This window comes from Hypomesus nipponensis, chromosome 6 (assembly GCF_054491055.1).
Source record: "Hypomesus nipponensis isolate SF chromosome 6, ASM5449105v1, whole genome shotgun sequence".
NCBI lineage: Eukaryota > Metazoa > Chordata > Actinopteri > Osmeriformes > Osmeridae > Hypomesus > Hypomesus nipponensis.
This window is the reverse complement of record NC_140366.1, coordinates 11137464-11156781: the sequence shown is the minus strand read 5'-3', so window position 1 is coordinate 11156781 and position 19318 is coordinate 11137464. Positions and strand designations below refer to the sequence as shown.

The 19318-nt window shown below is 43.8% G+C and overlaps 3 protein-coding genes across 5 annotated transcripts; all 3 read left to right on the top strand.

The window, feature by feature from the left end:
• Positions 1-1488: 1488 nt before the first annotated feature.
• Positions 1489-2511, top strand: LOC146287040 (trace amine-associated receptor 13c-like). Its single transcript, XM_084700256.1, has one exon. It carries the CDS (start codon positions 1489-1491, stop codon positions 2509-2511), a length of 1023 nt encoding a protein of 340 aa, XP_084556382.1.
• A 1071-nt stretch (positions 2512-3582) lies between these two features.
• stx7l (syntaxin 7-like) lies at positions 3583-10534 on the top strand. Of its 3 annotated transcripts, none has more exons than XM_084700852.1 (10): positions 3583-3735; positions 4346-4473; positions 4872-4941; positions 5175-5265; positions 6104-6241; positions 6403-6443; positions 6645-6747; positions 6899-6971; positions 7162-7244; positions 9481-10534. In XM_084700852.1, exons 2-10 carry the CDS (start codon positions 4389-4391, stop codon positions 9574-9576), a joined length of 780 nt encoding a protein of 259 aa, XP_084556978.1. In that variant the 5' UTR covers positions 3583-3735; positions 4346-4388; the 3' UTR covers positions 9577-10534. The 3 variants fall into 3 exon arrangements, with proteins under 3 accessions (XP_084556978.1, XP_084556979.1, XP_084556980.1); XM_084700853.1 differs by having other exon boundaries at positions 3724-3816; XM_084700854.1 differs by lacking the exon at positions 3583-3735 and adding an exon at positions 3856-4172.
• A 362-nt stretch (positions 10535-10896) lies between these two features.
• moxd1 (monooxygenase, DBH-like 1) lies at positions 10897-17373 on the top strand. The gene is made up of 12 exons (XM_084700169.1): positions 10897-11310; positions 11530-11676; positions 11891-12058; positions 12182-12265; positions 13062-13241; positions 13414-13516; positions 13698-13864; positions 13974-14165; positions 14341-14400; positions 15365-15498; positions 15932-16100; positions 16446-17373. Exons 1-12 carry the CDS (start codon positions 11047-11049, stop codon positions 16596-16598), a joined length of 1821 nt encoding a protein of 606 aa, XP_084556295.1. The 5' UTR covers positions 10897-11046; the 3' UTR covers positions 16599-17373.
• Positions 17374-19318: the final 1945 nt, after the last annotated feature.

The following is a 19318-nucleotide window of genomic DNA, read 5'->3' as shown; positions in this document are numbered from 1 at the left end:
TAACATAAACATTAATAATATGTACAGGTCTATACTACATCCTCAACAGTCCATATGATCGTCAACTTTGTAGATGACAGTATACAATATAACAAAGGTACAACACACACTTACTCATGAAAGACCAGAAAAAGTGCAAGATCATCAGATAATTGATCTGATGTTTAGATGAGAAAATGATGAAGTGTTGACAACAATAACATTTTCTATATATTTCTGAGCTGAGGCTACATAGGGTATTGCGTCTTGATTCAAACCTGAATCCCGACAACATGATTCTGTACAAGCCATCCTTTTTTCATCATCATCATTACCAGATTCTGGAACAACCATTTGGAAGGGTCAGTCAGGTCTTCAATGCCATTTGTCTAACAGGCCTCTTTGCAAATTCTCAGAAATACCATCAAGCCCTGAACATTGTCCAATTTCTCAGTTTCTAGGGATGTGTAGAGATTACAGAATCTGTAACTGTACAGTAAGATAACCTTAAAAAGTAGCTGTTTTCTTTTTCTTTTTTCTTTTTTTTGTAGAGCATAGTACCTACAGTGGTTTATTTGTGATGCTAGCATTTCAGCCAAATCCACATACAGTACCAAAGAAACAAACAAAGTACCACCAACATAATATAACAGGCTAACCCTCAAGAAGCATACTGCTCCTGCACGCTCACACTTCCAAACATGGTATATGTCTCTCTCTTGTGTCCAAATGGTGGGATTCCACCATGAATGAATTGCCTATCAAATATTATGTTGCTCAGGGACTGTTTTTGCTGTTTTGTTTTTGTTTTCCTATGAAACAATAAGGAAACCTTTCTTTCTCTCATTGTTACAATCAACTTTGGAATTGTATAACTTTTTTCTAGAACTATGCCATCAGCTTTTTTAGGTTCTCAGAAAGTAAGACGTTATATTTACCAACATAACTAATATCATATCTTGGCCAGGAATTATTTTTAATGCAAATGTTTGGTTAATTTGCTCACAAGTGTTTCACTGTAGGTACCAGAATGAAGCCCACGCTGTGGATCTATGTTTATTTGATTTAGATTGTTATTGTAGACACACATGTTACTAAATATGTTTAGGATGGAGCACACACAGTAAAACACACAAACACCCCCCCTATGCATATGCAAATTATTAGCAGTATGCAGTTTCATGTCGCCAATGGTGCTGTAGACGCAGAAGAGGGTTGTACCATAGTGAGTTTAAGGATATAAATGCAATTGTTCTCTTCACTTTATTCTTAGAGCATTCAATCAATCAATTGATTACCTGGGACATTTATTTATTCGAACTGTAAGTGTATTTGTACCTTCACTGTGTTTCCACTGTAAGTTATAATGTTCATAAGGTTGTCATGTTTGTACTATATGATTTTTGGGACAAATGGGGATTTAGTATACACTTTGGTATATTTTAAATAGATGTATTGTACCAGTGCAATTGCATCAACTCTTTTGAAGTATTTATTTCACAGGTGGTCATGGACAGTCCTGAGGACCAGTGGTGCTACCCAGCCTCTAACCTGTCCTGCCCCAGGTCAGGGTTCAGTTCTGGGGCTCAGGTAACTCTCTACCTGGTGTTCCTGGTGGGCATCCTGGTCACCATCCTGGGTAACTCTGTGGTCATCATCTCCATCGCCCACTTCAAGCAGCTCCACAGTCCAACCAACATGATGGTGATGTCTCTAGCCCTTGCTGACCTGTTACTAGGTTTAACTGTGATGCCCTTCAGCATGGTTCGTGCTGTCGAAGGATGCTGGTACTATGGTAACCGTTTCTGTCTCATCCACTACAGCTTTTATGTGTTTTTTACCTCTGTCTCCATCTACCACCTGGTCTCCATCGCCATCGACCGCCATGAGGCAATCTGCAACCCTATGCTCTACTCATCCCGCATCACCATGCCTGTGGCCTGGATCATGATCTCAGCCAGCTGGGTAATAGCAGCTCTGTACACCTATGGACTCCTCTACTCTAAGGCTTACATGACAGGATTAGAGAACTTCCTGGATTCTGTAAAATGTCATGGTGAATGTATGATAGTTTTCAACTCTTTGTGGGGGGCTTTAGACACCATCATGAATTTCTTTTTTCCAGTGTCTATCATGGTGGGTTTGTATACTGAGATCTTCCAGGTAGCTAAGAAACATGCCAGGAAGATAGATGACTCCAGTCACGGAATAGGGGGGGCACCTAAGGAGGTAAGGGGCACAGTGTCAAAGCGCTCAGAGCGAAAAGCAGCCAAGACACTAGGTATAGTGGTGGGTGTGTTCATATTTTGCTGGATGCCATTTTTTGTCAATGCCATCATAGATCCTTACATTAACTTTGGTACACCTATTGCAGTGGTTGAGGTATTTGTTTGGTTGGGCTACTTTAATTCCACACTAAACCCTATCATCTATGCTCTGTTCTACCCCTGGTTCAAGAAATGTTTTCATCTTATTGTAACTCTGAAAATATTAAATAGACACTCATCTGATATAAATGTGTTTATTACGTGATCTGGAGTGTTGTTGCCAGACTATCAGCTGGTATCAACAGATCACCTGTATTCTACACATTTTTACTTGACCGTTTTATTAACCAGAAAAGCCTATTAAGATACAACCTCATTTTGAGGGTTTCCAGTTTGAGAGGTAGCAAACACCACTTTACAATCAATTAAGTATATATGTAATAATATATAAAATATACAATACATATGGATTATTTTGCACATAAAGGTTGAGCATGCTACTGATGCTATCCACTGTAATACTGCCAGACTTAACTTTTACTATGCTGAGTCACTGCAATAAATCAATCATAGCAGTCATCATGGTCTATTATCAGTCTGAACTACTTAGGTACCAAATATTGTAACATGGCAAAGGTACTATCAGTAAATCCACATGTAGTTCTTGTTGATGAGTGGGTGGGAGATTTTTATTTAAATCTGGATGTTGCTTGTTTCTGAAATGTAGCCTGCTTGGAAAGTATTTTATTGATTTACAGTAACATTGAAATCAGTCATGGGCCCCATGGGCATATCTAGCCCTATTTTGGGGGGTCTGGAGCCCCCTCAAAAGTTTCATAAGCCCCCCCCCCCCCCCCAAAAAAAAAAAAAACATCTTCCTAAAACTCACTAGAGAACACTATTTAAAAGGATATTTTCACAAATTTCTTCTGGGGGAACATGCCCCCAGACCCCACCTAGTTTTGCTGGGTCACAGGAAAAATAATAGGTTTTATCTAGGGGCTTAGCCCCCCCAAAAGTGGGAACCTAGATTCGCCCCTGATGGGCCCAACACTGGATTTCAGAAGACAGAACTACACTTTTTTTATACATTGACTCGTTTTATTTTTAAACTCTTGAAAAATGGTAGCAATGTAAAATGGTGCGTTCATATTTTGTAGATACTAGTAGCAAGGATTGCCAATACTTGATCGTTGTGCTCTTCTCTTATTTATCTATGGTTACATTAAAACAGCTTCCATTTCAATATGGTAGGCTACCTGACAAAAACTGCCTTTTCATTTGGCCTCATTGATCCATCCAGTTTACAATAACATAGGAAATTGGTTGGTTTGTTCTTTCATTCCAATTCCTGATCATTTTCGAAATAAGTAGTGTAGGCTATAACCGGTTTATTGTTACTGTCAACGTTGCATTGCCACCCGTCATATGACTGGACGATCATAAGGAAGTAGAGACAAGGCGGAGCCGTTTGCAGCAACTGCGGAAGGTAAATGTAGCTAGTGTCTGCACATAGATTTGTTGTAAAAAACGAACGAAGCAAAAATTCATAGGCTAGTTTAATACTCAGGTAAACGACCAACTTACTTGTTTCAGTGACATTGTACCTTCGTTTAAGAAGTACCTAGCCTATTAGTTTCCTGGACTGAAAACTGGCGAGTTGTGCAGCTCTTGAAACGACGTTCTCACATCTGATAGCATAAAGGCTACATTGTTATTAAGGGTTATCATTAGTTCTGGTTGCTGACATTGTCATGTATGTAAGCAGAAACGTGTTTTGTACAGCTTAAGTTGCCAAAGGAAAATACTGTGCACATAGTCGTGGTAGAATAAAGTGTATTATTCTATTTCCGGATGTTGTGTGTGGCCTTCCTACGTCAGGCAAAGGACACCTGCCAGATTACCTATCACAGCTGTCGCATAAGGGTGCTTTGTTTCATCTTGATTCTACATTATAATAATTCATTTATTTGAAGAACTCCAAATACAAATTTGGAGATTCCATTTATACAATTTGTGTAGTAGCCTATCTTTGACTGTACATTGTGTTGCCCGATAATGCCATTGATATGACTGACTTATCTGTGTGTCTTTGACAGAAAGAAAAAGAGAGAGGGAACAGACAGTTCCTATGAATCCATCATGTCTTATCAGGCTGGAATCCCTCGAGACCCTAACATGCTGGCCAGCACCATCAGCTCCAACATCCAGAAGATAACACAACTAAGTATGTGTGTACACCAACGTTTGATATTCAAGGAAACAACCAACTTCTTCAGTTTTTTGACGTTTTTACATGTATTAAAAATAACAACAATGCAACGTCAAGTGTACAAACGCAATGCTAAAGAGTGAGTGCTTAAGCACTCTTGCATTTCATATCTTTAAAGCAGAGACCCAAAAAGTGCCTTGTTAAGAAGAAATATGATGGGACAATGTATGATGGGAGAAAGGTTTAAAAAAATAATGTTCAGTCACTGCTGTTAACTGGCATAGAAGAGGCATTCAGCCTTCTAATAATCAAACTTAGTTGCAACCCACATGTGCATTAGAACCTGCGTGATGTCAGTGACATAGTCAAATCATTTACCTGTAGGATTCACCAGTTTTTTGTTTTTGTGCCAGCTGGTGAGATCCAGAGGAGTGTGAATAATGTGGGATCGGCCCACGACTCACCTGAGCTCCGCCTGCAGCTGTGAGTTCTACTGCGGTTCCACTATGGTTCTACTGTTGTTATATTACTGTTTTATTGTAATTCAGATACATATACATATTATTAACTAGCTTTTGAGTATTTACTCCTATAGCCCCCCCCCCCCCCCCTCCCAAAGAAAAACATCAAGATTCAACCCAAATGGCAAGATTCAACCCCCAACCTAAATCCAGGCCTGACCTCTGACCCCACCACTTTGCGTCTCTCCTGTCTAGGCAGCAGAAGAAGCAGCAGGTCCACCAGCTAGTCAAAGACACTGACCGCTACATTAAGGAGTTCAGTTCCCTACCCGTCACAACAGAACAGGTGCAGTTGTCAACACTTAGTGTTGTTTAGCTGTTTTACTTTAAACATTTTATCTCATGTTTTCAGGGCAGCAACATCACAGTAGTGTTGTCGTTCTTTCCATCTTGATGTATGGTAGTTAAAGCACCTGGAAAACCGGTTTGTTGTTTGGCATTTCTCAAGCAAACGTCCCCATCTACAGGTAGTCATGTAACATTGCAAGATGTAGTTTCCTTACCAGACATTGTTACTCAAAGCTGGTCTCTCATACTCTGCTCATTCACCTAGTGGAAAACTAAAGGGGAACTTTCAAAATCTTTTGTAAGAGATTTAGAGTTTTATTTGTGTACTTTGGTGTGTTGAGGTTTGAATTTCCAAATGTGGACAAGAAATGTTTAGCATTCCTCCTCACACCATGAACCCCTGCTGAAACGTGTGTTGAGCATGCATGTTTGTTTTGTGGTTTGTGTCGGTTTCTGCATGTGTTTTTCTGTGTGTGTGTGTGTGCGTGCATGTGTGTGTGCGTGCATGTGTATGTCTGTGTGTGGGTGTGTGGTATGGTAGAGCAATTAATGCATTCCTGTTGAGTCACTATTAAAGCTGGTTAAACCTTACACCATGTGTTCCAGCTCACAAACACCCAAAGGCCTATTTTACTGAACAGTCTTGGAAATGTCAAACAAAAGAAATAGTTGATTACAAACATATGTTTTATAGATCGGTTATGGTAAACAACGAAAAAGTGTGGTTTGCCCGCTCTTAAGCACACACTTGTTGTCTCACTCCTCACACTTGGCTGTTTTGAATTTGGCATGTAGCGACTGAGAGTCAATGTCTAAACGTCAGTGTTTGTGTGCAGCGCCAAAGAAAGCTCCTGAAGGATCGCCTGGTCAACGACTTCTCCGACGCACTCGCCGCCTTCCAGCGGACGCAGAGACAAGCAGCCGAGAAAGAGAAGGAGTTTGTTGCTAGAGTCCGAGCCAGTTCCAGAATATCAGTGAGTTGTAATCCAGGCTGGGCCAGCAATACTCTCACCCTAACTCTGATCCCAATGCTAGCCCACTGGCCCCATAGCCCCTTTGCCTGTATGAAATCTTCAAAAGTGGCCCTATGTGTCTCTTCATTGTCTCATCTTTCTCATCTTACTTGTTCCAATAGGGAGGGGCTGATGATGTAGGAAATGGAAACCCTTTCCAAAGGTCAGATATATGCACACGCACACACACATCTATCCTGTAGGTATATATATATATTTGTTTATAGGTAGCTGTCACTCTGCATATGGTACTTGACATATTTTAAATGCTGTCCAATGTTGCACATGAGAGCTGCAGTGGCTAGTCTGGCCACAACTTACTGCATGTCAACGTATAGTCTCCCCTGCCCTTTCCTGTGCCCAGCGAGGCTCAGTACCAGAGCCAGAACCAGGTCCAGGATGTCTCCATCACTGTGGAGGACCTGCAGCTCATTCAGGAGAGAGAGTCTGCCATCAGGCAGCTGGAGGTGGGTAACTAGCAGCACTGGGTTCGTCAATTCTCACACACTTTTCTCCTCAGGAAGTCTTGATGAGTGTTGTTTACCAGCAGTCGTGGGTTAGGGAGTTCTCTCAAGCAGTCACTCTAATGACTCAAATCTTTTGATTGGTGTTTTACAGTCTGACATCACTGACATTAACGACATTTTCAAAGACTTGGGGATGATGGTCCACGAGCAGGGGGATATGATCGGTAAGAGCTGTTTTGTTGTGTTGCTAGTTCAAACACATGTCCGTCACAGCCCCACGAGACAGGTACTGGAGTCGCAGAATGACACGTTTCCTCTTAACTTGTCTCCTCCTCTGTCCTCCTCTATTGTTTCCTGCCTTCTTACACAATGACTTCCTCCTGCCACGCATCCCATTACCGTCTACCTTCTCAGACAGCATTGAGGCCAACGTGGAAACCGCTGACATCAGTGTCCGGAGTGCCACTCAGCAGCTGGCACAGGCCGCCAATTACCAGGTAACCACCCAGGCCGTATGGCTACATCATGCCAATCTTAATCCCAAGTGAACATCTTAACCCTTTGATACACAAGCTATGCTTACCCCCTCTAATGCACAACATAGGTCTAAAATGACCCTTATTCATTTACTATGACATTTGTGTATGGCTGAGTGTTTCTTTGCTATATATTTTGAAATCAATTCATTTAATTATTGAATATTCTAATTATTCACTAAGTACCTTGTTTTTGGGTACCACAAATCATCATTTAAATGTTTGTATTTATTACTTTCTGAGCAAAAAAGGTTTTTGTGGTATTACATCAAATTTACAGACATGGGTCTAAGATGACCCATACGGATTCACTATGGAATTTGATAGAAACTTAGGATATTTGCAATTTGGAAAATATTTACTGTGGATAACTGTTCACCTGCCACACATTTTACAGCTCAACATGGCTGCATCAGTGGAGAAGCATCGACAAACAGGAATTCATGGCCTCTAACGGTTTGACCCTCCTTGCATGGGAATACATAATCCTAAATGTGGCCTTGCGGGAAAGTTTTTGGATCCAATTACAAAATCCAATGTTTAAAGCCACAATGGGGCTAAAAAGATCTGAGGATATCCTCGGCTTCTTAAAGTTTGATGATAAGAGCTCTTCTTGTGGCTGGGTGATAGTTGCATTTAGTTTTTACCCCACATCTTTCCATCACCTCTTTAATATACTTTTGGAGCTGTGACCTGGCCTTCATGCACTTTTTATTTGGCATGACAAGGTCCTTGCCTAGCTCCTTGATGAACTGCCCCTTGGGTCACACCACCCATGTAATGAGGGTGTTGGTGTAGAAGTTAGTGTTGGCATTGAGGGTGGCAACATCCAGCACATTGTGCCAGACACCTCTGTGTTCTCCACTTACATGAGTAGTAGTAGTGCAAACTATCTGGTCCATTGTGTCCACTCCTGCTTTTCTTTTATTACAGTACTGGATCACAACATTGTCATCCACTGCTTTGCCATCATCATGGTGCTCAGAAGGACAACAGCCTTTCCCTTCTTCAGCACATAGCTCACCATAGTCATGTTGCCGTTAAATCCAAATTGAATGGCAACGTGACCATGAACAAATTTGGAACTTGGCATGTCCCTTCATTTGGATGTCTTTGTGACTCGTATGTTTGGCTTGTTCTGGTGAAGAGTCCCCGCAATGTTCAGGTTTTTCTCAATAAGCTTTCCAGTCAGAGGGACACTGGAAGGGTAGAGCACTCAGTCTACCACATATGGGACCCTCACATGATCGCACATCCAGAATAATTCCACATGTTGCAGACTTGCTGGGCATGTATTGCGAACACTGCTTATCTCTGGTGACAAAGTTACTGGGAATGAACCGTCTTCTGCAATTAGCCAGGAAGCAGTCACACAAATACCTGAATGCTGCTGAAAATGGCCACATCTAGGCTCTTGTCCTCCCCTGCAAAGAGGGTCAAACTGATAGAGGCCATGATGCCTGTTTGATGCTTCTATACTCTTTCCCTTTTGCTGCTGCAGCTCTTCATTTCAAAGTTGTTGAATTTCAGGACATGTGTGTGTGTGACAGGTGAATAGTTATCCACAGTAAATATGTTCCAAGTTGCAAAAATTAACTAATATCAAAAATCCTATAAAACTCCATAGGAATACACATGGGTCATTTTTGACCCATGTCTGGAAACTGAAGGTAGTAACACAAAAACAATGGTTGTTCATAAAGTAAGAAAAGAAAAAAGAAAATTAAGTATTTGTGGCAATCAAAACAAGATATTTAATGAATACTTGGAATATTAAATTATGAAATGAGTTGATTTCAAAAGATATGGCAAAGAAACACTCATCCATACATGAAATATCATAGGAAATGAATGCGGGTCATTTTAGACCCATGTTGTGCATTAGAGGGGTAGTGTTACAAAAATGATTTTTATTCCAAACGTAAGAAAGAAAAAATTAAAATAAAGACTTGTGATGACCAAAAACAAGTTCATTGAGGAATACCTGAAATACTGAACGATTAAATTATTTTTTAGCAAAGATATTGAAAATCTAAACTCTCCCGGGTCACTTTAGACCCATGTTGTGTATCAAAGGGTTAAGGATAAGAAACATTGATTAAACTATCCATTGTTGTAAGAGAAACATTGGACAACATGTAAGTAGTTTTCCTATTCCATTTGCATTGTATAATCTGTTGCATCTGTTCTTCCACAGAGTAAATCTCGTAAGAAGATGTGCATTCTGATAGTGGTTCTGGTGGTTCTGGCTGTAGTAATAGGGCTTATCATCTGGGCTTCAGTGAAACAATGAAGAAACATAGGCTCATTGACAGACTGACAGGCTAATTGACTGGTGGGTGACAGACTGACAAGCACACAGACACAGACTGACAAACTGGCTGACAAGTGACATACAGACAAACTGATGAGTTGATAGACAGACTGACTTAAGGACTGATTGATACTTTGGATTGTACTAGCTGTTTGCGGGACCATGTTGTTTCAGATCCATTGATTTAAAACAACAGTTCACAAATGAGAATAACATAAATAATGCCAAAAGATTGAAATATTTTGATGAAGCTTTTGTTCATACAGAAGTTGTTCTAATTTATTGGTTTCTTTTTTTTTTATACACATTTGCATAAACATTTGAGCCTAAAACTGCACCATAGAAATGGATATTTTATAAACTGGTTATATGTTATATCTATATATACCTGTTAACAAAGTGCCATCTTAACAGTAATGGCCACGATGCTCTGTAATATCAAAGCATTCTTCAGGTGTTTAGATCTTTAATAAGGGACTGTCATGTTGACATTGTAGTGTGTAGACTATTGTTCATGTGCCTGTGATACTATTACAATTGACTTAAAGGGTTGCTAGTTCTGAATTGAACATACAACAGACATTGTATGGATGGATGAATGAGTCATATTCTTAATGATGAACTGCCTCATTCATTGACACTATGTTGTGTCGCTAAGTTTAGGAGCTGTTCTTTATACAGTTCACATTCAGATAACACAAAGCCTTGTGCCAAAAAGGGGCCATGAAAGACACCTGAAAATAATATAGGGATTATTGTGCATGAAGAATTATTATAATGCATTAACGATGACCATACTATATATGCACTAGAATCCTGAACTGGACACTGTAAGAAAAATATTTCTGCTGCCTTTAACGCTATAAATCAATCACATATATAAATATACATTCTGTAAATTAATATATGATGTATAAATAAATCGTTTTTAAACCAATCTGTTGTTTTCTGCACATAATTAGTTTACACTTCATCTGTAAGTATAACACCTTAAAGTTAGTTGTACCCTCGTAGGCAGCCTGATCTATGGCATACACCTTGCCTTTTACCTTTACAAAAGATTTGTAGACAAAGTGATATTTGCAGTCCTATGCCAACTTCAGTTACAGAAACTTGAGGCTTCAGTCCACCCACCAGCATCGTCTACCTACTGTATAGCCTAGGGGGTGTCTGTAAATTGGTTACAGTAGGATGGCGCCGTCCTGTGTGAGTACAGAAGACTCGTCCAGGCCACAGCAGGACGTGTCTATGGATCAAAGAGAAGCGGTACAAGTTTCAACAGTTCTGGGAAGACGATGAATCTCTTCTCTGTAGCAGCGCCAGAAGAGAGCTGTGTGCGTGCTTTGTTCGTCCGCTTTTATTTTAACTATTTTACAGATAGAATGAACATACAATCAAACGGGATGATACTTTCATAGTTGGTGCGCTTATCCATCGTCCAGTCAAAAAATGTTTCCGACAAAATATTGCAGAACGCTAGTTTGCTTTTGGTTTTATGCAACTCTGTCTCGAGGGAGCGGATTCCAACACTCGACGGTGTTGGATCCGCACGGAAAGTACCATCTGAAGTGGAGTTTTAACAGAGGAACGATCTCTTTTGAAGTTGAAGTGGAAACCACCGGATATGTGGGATTTGGTCTGTCTTCCAACGGTGCTATGGCATCGTCAGATATTGTAATTGGCGGAGTCGTAGATGGGACGCCTTACCTGCAAGTAAGATTATCACTTCCGTTTCATAAAAAAAATCACGCAAGGATTTAACACGGTTATCGAACTGTCCCTGCTAGGCTGAGAGCTTCTTGTAGTCAGGCAGGACCAATATCTTGTCTCAAAAACTTTAACCACCTCCATTATTGCAGTCTGAGACAGGTGTGTATGCTTGCATGTGTGTGTGACCTTCCATGTGTGTCTGTGTGTCATCCCCTTGTACAGGACTACCACGCAGACTCCAACAGGAAGGTGCACCTGGATGAGCAGCAGAGCTACAGGCTTGAGTCAGGCTGGGAGAACAGCACTCACACTAGGCTGCGGTTCAGTAGAGACCTGCTCACCTGTGACAACAAGGACAAGGACATCACGGTGCCAAGCCACACAACTGCAGACTGGAACTACTAGACTTAATTCTGATGACACACTTTATACTTGTGATTTATGATAGTAGTAGGACGAGTGGTAACATGACCATACCAGTGATGATTCTGAGTGTGTATTCATATGTGTGTACTTGCCTGTGTATACAGGCTTACATGTGGGCTTTTATATGTCTAAAGATTGTCTGCATGTGTGTGTCCAGGAGAGCACAGTGCGTGTGATCTGGGCCTACCACAGTGAGGATGTGGGCCCATCAGGGCCAGTCTACCACGGACTCAACAGAGGCAGGAAGAGTTTACGCCTGCTCACCCCGGCAGCCACACACACCAGCACCACTGGTTCACAGTTCTTTGACCTGAAGAACAGACAGGTGAGACATGATTCATGAGAAGATAGAAGGAACATTCAGTACTTGTCTTGTGGATCCAAGACCACTGAGTTTTGGAATCCGCTCCATCAAGAATGAGAGTTGTGTCATATTTACTTCTCCTAGGTGGCAGTGCCATCCCGAGACACTACCTACTGGTGCCAGATGTTCCGGATACCAGAAACACCCTCCAAGCACCACATAACCCAGGCAAGTACCTTCTCTCTTCCCCTCTCTCTATCTCTCTCTCTCTCTCTCTCTCTCTCTCTCTCTCTCTCTCTCTCCTCTCACCCTGAGAGTAGAAGGAACCTGGGACAGCACATGTCAGACTGGAGGCTTCATCCCAGAACATCACCATCATACTGAAGGCTTCATCCCAGAACCTCCATCATACTGAAGGCTTCATCCCAGAACATCACCATCATTCTGAAGGCTTCATCCCAGAACATCACCATCATTCTGAAGGCTTCATCCCAGAACATCTCCATCATACTGAAGGCTTCATCCCAGAACATCACCATCATACTGAAGGTTTCATCCCAGAACATCACCATCATACTGAAGGCTTCTTCCCAGAACATCACCATCATTCTGAAGGCTTCATCTTTGGAACAGCAGCGTCAGTCTGTGTCTGAGTTCCAAGGTTCAAAGCCCAGAAAGGAATGTGTAAATATTGATGTGCTGACCCTAGCGGAAGCTTCTCTGTGTGAGACTGTTGCCCTTCTATCCAGGCGAAGCAGCTGTCTGGTGGCCAACTGTCAACTGTCCAGCTGTCGCACTCTCTCCAACAGTCTCACTCCCTGTCAAGCTGTCTCACTCTCTTTTTGTATGACTCCTTGTCCAACTGTCTCATTCTATCTTACCAGAGTATTTTCTCATCTCTCTTCCACTCTCCTCTTGTCCCGCTCCCCTTTTCCCCTCTGCTATCTGCACTCTCTCCCTTTCCCCATTCCTGTTTTTCTTCTTCTTCTCCCTCCCTCTCTTCCTTCCTTCCCCTCCCTCCCAGGTGCAGCCCATGATTCAGCCAGGTCATGAGAACCTGGTCCATCACATCCTGTTGTATCAGTGTGACAGCAATCTGAGTGAGGAGGAGTTGGAGCATGGACATGAGTGCTACCACCCCAACATGCCAGACTCATTCAACACCTGCCAGGCCATCTTCTTTGCCTGGGCCATCGGTGGAGAGGTCCTGCCTACTTCCTGTTTCCGGTCAATCCTTCTTCCTGTATCCTGTCTGTTCTTCTTTTTGTTGGTCAAAATATTTCACAAATCAATATCTGTGTGTTTCTCTGAGCATGTCGATGTGTGTGTGCGTGCGTGTGTGTGTGTGTGTGTGACCTTTCCGTTTCATTCTCCAGGGATTCACCTACCCTCCTCATGTAGGCTTGTCCATTGGCACAGCAACAGACCCAGTGTATGTCCTGATGGAGACTCACTATGACAACCCCGGCCTCCTCTCAGGTAGTAGAGCCCCCCCTGGCCCGTCCTGACCGACAGTGTCCTATACTAGTCTGGGTCTCAGAACCAGTTGTACCTGCTGTACACATCTAGTCTGGTTAGGCAAGTTGATTGAAGCCCTTACCCCTGCTTAATGATTTGCTGTTGGTGTGTGTGTTTGTGTATGTGTGTTTGTTTTCCTAAGGCTTGCAGGACAGCTCTGGCCTTAGATTCTATCACAGTGCAACCCTGCGAGAATTTGATGCTGGCGTCTTGGAGACAGGCATGTGGGTCAGCCTCTACCACATGCTACCACCTGGTATGGAGGACTACACTTCCCAGGGGCACTGCACCAACCAGTGTCTGCAAGAGGTGAGATCTCCCATCAATTGGTCAATCCAACAACCAGTAACGGAAATCAAAATCCCTTCATTAAGCCACTGCAGTGATGATCTTACCTGAAGGAGTGTGTGTGTGTCAGGCCCTGGGTGAGGAGATGCCTGGTGGCGTGCGTGTGTTTGCTGTGCTAATGCATGCCCATCTGGCTGGCCGCGCCATAACCACACGCCACTTCCGGGACAACCAGGAACTGCCTCCCCTGTCACATGACGCAGAGTTTGACTTCAACTTCCAGGAGTTCCAGCTGTTGGAGGAGGAGACGCCCGTGTTGCCTGTGGGTAACCTGGCTGTGTTTATGTCTGTATCTATCTATCTGTTTATCTGGCTGTTTGTCCATCTCTCTGACTGCCTGTAGTCTACATGTTAACCTGTATATGGCACCTGTGCAGACTGTACTCTCATTGGTTGAAAATAAGTACAACAATCCAATCCATCTGCTTCTCTTTCAGACAGACAGTTTGATCACAGAATGCAAGTACAACACTGCAGGCCGTAGAAATGTGACCTGGGTGAGAGCACACACACAAGTACACTCACAAACACTGACACACACACATTTTAGCATGTTGTTCCCAGACTGAGCCAGTTTTCCTCGTCACTGTGTCACTTTTTATTTGTGACTTTGTTGCTTGGTTTATGTCAGTACAGAACAGTATTGTTTGTTTTAATAACTACATTAAAGTTCAGTATGGCCAGTAAAACAACTATTATTGCTTTATGAAAGGGCACAAGGCATTTTGTTATGGAGACACTCAAACGAGAAAAACATGCTGATTGCTGATCTCAGTCTCCACAGACAGCTTTTACATTTTTAGTCATTTAGCAGACGCTCTTATCCAGAGCGACTTACAATAGCTGTGAAAACAGAGTGGTATGTTTCAGAGTTGCGTGGGAAGGTGGCAGGCAGGATGTGAAGGAGCCAGGGAGGGAGAGAAGGAGTTGGGCAGGGAGGGCGAGAAGGAGTTAGGCAGGGAGGGCGAGCAGGAGTTAGGCAGGGAGGGCGAGAAGGAGTTAGGCAGGGAGGCAGAGAATGAGTTAGGCAGGGAGAGAGAGAACGAGGGAGGTAGGGAGGGAGGGAGAGAAGGAGCAAGGCCAGGAAGAAAATAGGCAGGCAGAGAGGGAGGAGAAAGAGTGAATCAGGTAGGGAGTGAAGGAATAAGACAGGGAGAGAGGGAGGGAGGGACAGAGGCATACTTTCAGACCAATGTGTCAGAGCCTGTGTGGACTTGGCTGAACAATCTGTCTGTAAACAAAGCTTGGAGGCTTGCAGTAGCTGGAGGAGGGCACCATCAAAGGTCATGTACAGGTTATGTAGAGATCTTGAGGGTCTCTGTAAAAGTATTAAGGCTGCTGTTACAGAGTAGAATGCAGTTGTTGTTCCAGCTTTGTTATCAAGCGAGCGCCACCAGGTACATCAACAAGTGAGTGTGTGGGTGTGGTTCTTACATGTGTTACATTTGTATGTGTGTTCAGGGTGGCCTAAGCACCAGAGAGGAGATGTGTCTATCCTACCTGCTCTACTATCCCAGAGTGAACCTGAGCCGGTGTGAGAGTCTGCCTCTGATCATGGGACAGCTGAACTTCATAGGAGTTAAAGACATCACGCCGTAAGCTCTGCCAGAAGCTGCAGTTTCCGGTAGTCTCCATGGTGCTGAGGTCTCCTACAGTAACCTCCATGGTTTCCTACAGGCTAGCTCAGCAACACTGCTAGGATATACAGCCCTCCATAATGCCAACCCAAGAGGGTTAAGTTATCAGTTAAACCAGAGCTCTCCAGTCCTGCTCCCAGAAAGCTAACTCTCCTTGTAGGTTTACTATCCAACCATGTTCCTGGAGAGACACCTTCCTGTAGGTTTACTATCCAACCATGTTCCTGGAGAGACACCTTCCTGTAGGTTTACCATCCAACCATGTTCCTGGAGAGACACCTTCCTGTTGGTTTTAACTTCCACATTCATCTTTTGAGTTGCACAAAACTAAGAATGGAAAACGTTCTACTGTAAATTGGATGCGTACTGTATGACAGCCTTTCTTCTTCAGGACCTGGCCATTCCTGGTGAAGAGCCCCAAGAGGTACAGCAACATGACCGTTACTGCTGCCTTGGAAACCTTCCGCTGGACCAGGAGGCGGGGACAAGCCTTCAACCAGCTGGTGCTGCAGCTGCCCATCAACATCCGCTGCTCCAAGCTGGGGATGGAGAACTGGGGGGTGAGAGGGGTGGAGCTAGAGAGCTGGAGGTCTGGTCTTGAATCGACTAGGGCTGGGCTGGGGCTCAACTGGATTTAGCTGGGCTGGGGCTGAACTGGGATTAGCTTGGCTGGGCTGTGGTTGAGGTGGACTAGGCTGGGGCGAGACTGGGATTAGCTGCATTGGGGTTTAGGGTTAGTCTGGGATTAGTTGGACAGGAATTAGCTGGACTGGTCTGGGGATGGCTAAATTGAGGCAGAAGAAAAGAGGGGGTTAGGCTTCTGAAATACTGGCTAACGGTTGTAAGATTTAGAGGGCAATAAACTATTGAAACTGCTCAACTGACATCATTTATTCTCCCTGTAGATCCAGGGATCAGTGGTGACTCCTCCAGAAGTGCACTCTCTGGCTTCTCCTCCCAGCACCCCTTGCAGTGCTGCAACTCTACCACAAGGGCGCGCAGTTTTGCTCTCCACCCTTCTCCTTATATCTCTAGTGCTGCTGTGTCTGGCTCTCTGAACTGTGTGCCAGGGGTCTGGCCCTAAAAGCCAAAGGGCCAAGGCACCATGCACCATCTGGGCATGATGATAAAGGCAAACTTCAAGCTTTTACCACAACTAACCTCCAATAAGAAGTTTTTAATTGAACACCACAAGTGTTCATTTTATTCGTTGAGTATTTACATAGGTCCACTCTCTCACTCTCACTCATGAGTGGAGACCTAAATAAACAGTCCTGCTGTTAAATTCATACTTTAAGATGAGCTGTGTAGTGTAACCCCCCCCCCCCCACACACACACACACACACATCCTCCACCTTGGGGACCTCCCAAGGCTTCTGACACAATGAAGCTCAAACAATACCTGTCTTCAGCTGGATTGTAGACCTTTCATTGGTGAATGCTGAGTCATGGCTGTTCATTACATTTACATTTAGTCATTTAGCAGCCGCTCTTATCCAGAGCGACTTACAGTAAGTACAAGGACATTCTCCCCGAGGCAAGTAGGGTGAAGTGCCTTGCCTAAGGACACAACGTTATTTGGCACGGCCGAAAAAACAACCTTCTGATTAATAGCCCGACTCCCTTAACCGCTCAGCCATCTGACCACTGTTCAGATGTAGCGCACATAGTTCTATATAAAATGCTGTTAAGTCATTGCTATATAGTTGAAATGTATAAGAAATAAACAGTGTCTAATATAAAGATGTTATCAAACTGTGTCTAATATGAAGATGTCAACTGTACCTGTAATGCTTTGTATGACCTAAACACATAATAAATGTATATCTACGTACCACAGTTGGTGCTTGTGGTTCTTCCCCGGTCAGACTCAGGGGTGTGTGTGGGTCCATTGTTTGCTCAGTTGTGTGTGTGGGGGTCAGGTTGTGAGTGTGGTTCAGGTGTTTGTGGTTCGGGTTGCGTGTGGTTTATGTGTGTGCGGCTCAGAATGTGTTTGTGGGTTAGGTTTGTGCGTGTCAGGTTGTGTGTGGGTCAGAATACCATAAGCCAGAGCTGCAGCTCAGGTCCCAGGCACCACCAGGAACCTGTCTCCCCGGGCCTGGAGGCTAACGGCACCCTTAGCCCGACTTACAGCGATTATGGCTGGGAGCCGTCTGGGGGCGATGGGCCAGCAGGGAGCTCGGTGTCAGGGTGGCTCACACCGGGAGGCTGAGATGAAGAGAGGAAAACTCAGTCCTGTCGAGGGTCTGAGATGAGTGCGTGCTATTGAAGGAGCACTGGAATGGTTCACTAAGGTAATTCTCGAGGATGGCTCAATAGAATGGTTCTGCAGAATGTTTACTGCGGAAGTTTCAATGTGGAGGGGCTGAGGCAGTATGGACTTCATAATGACTGAATGTTCACCTTGATTGGTTGACTACTGACAGGATGGTCACCACAGAAAGGGTGCTCCACCTCCACAGGTGCATATCATCCAGAAGACTTGACCAGGTTGACCGGCATCAGAACCAGTCAGCCAGACATGCCACAAGCCAACCAGAAACAGAAATCAGCCAACCAGGAACAGAACCACCGAACCAGGAATAGAAACAGCTTACCAAGAAAAAGAACCAGCCAAAATGGGGTAGAACCAGTCATCCAGGAACAGTACCAGCCGAATCAGGACTAGAACCAGACAATCTGGAACAAAACAGGCCTGTCAGAAGTGTGAAACAAAGGTAAGAAGCATGTTTGATGTTATTGTGTAGGACAGATACAATCTCTTACAGTACATATTTGTCATGTTTGTGTGAAAGGGTTTGGGTGTGGTGTTCTGGGTGAGGTGTGCTGGGTGTGGTGATCTGAGAGTGGTGCTCTGAGTGTGGTGTTCTGGGTGTGGTGTTCTGGGTGTGGTGTTCTGGGTGTTGGGCTCTGAGTGTGGTGGTCTTGGATTGGGAGACTGCCCCGGGCCATGCTCTCCTTAAGCCAGCAGAGGGCAGTATTGTCATGGATAGAGCGTGTCTGGACTGCGAGGAGACACAAAGAGAATTCAACCATGTAAATGAACCACTGTCTTGGATGATGTAGTGAGAGTGGAAAGTGTCTCAGACTGTGGAACCAAATGGTGGTGACAGCAGTACATGCTGACATGTCATACAGTAGTATGAGACTGCTTATGTACCTGTTCCTGTACCTTGCATTTACATTATTCATTTAGAAGACAATGATGTCCAAAGTGACATGCACATAGTGCCAATACATGCATCTGTACATAGCTCATATATCCAGGGGAGTGACACACATCACAGTTACTCAAACAGCCATGGTACACGGGTCACCACACCGGGTCACTGTTCGAAGCAACTTTCTGTTCTTGGTCTCTTCTCCTTCCTCCCCTCTCCCTCTTACTGTTGGCTGTTTTCATCCTAGTGGAGAGGAAGTCCTTTGACAGATGAGGGATTGCTCTGGCTGTGTCATGCCCAGCTTGGTTATGTAAAGTCTGACTTTGATACAGCTCAAAGCAGGAAGCCGTACAGACACCAGCCTCTGGCCTCCTTGTTAGAGAGGTCCTATGTTACTGTATGTGTCGTATTTCTCTCTCTCTCTCTCTCTCTCTCTCTCTCTCTCTCTCTCTCTCTCTCTCTCTCTCTCTCTCTCTCTCTCTCTTTCTCTCTGTCTCTCTCTCTCTCTCTCTCTCTCTCTCTCTCTCTTTCTCTCTCTGTCTCACTGTCAACACATCACCGTCTCCTCCATCCCACCCCCCCAGCTCCCTGTCTTTTCCATTATTAGTTCTCATGA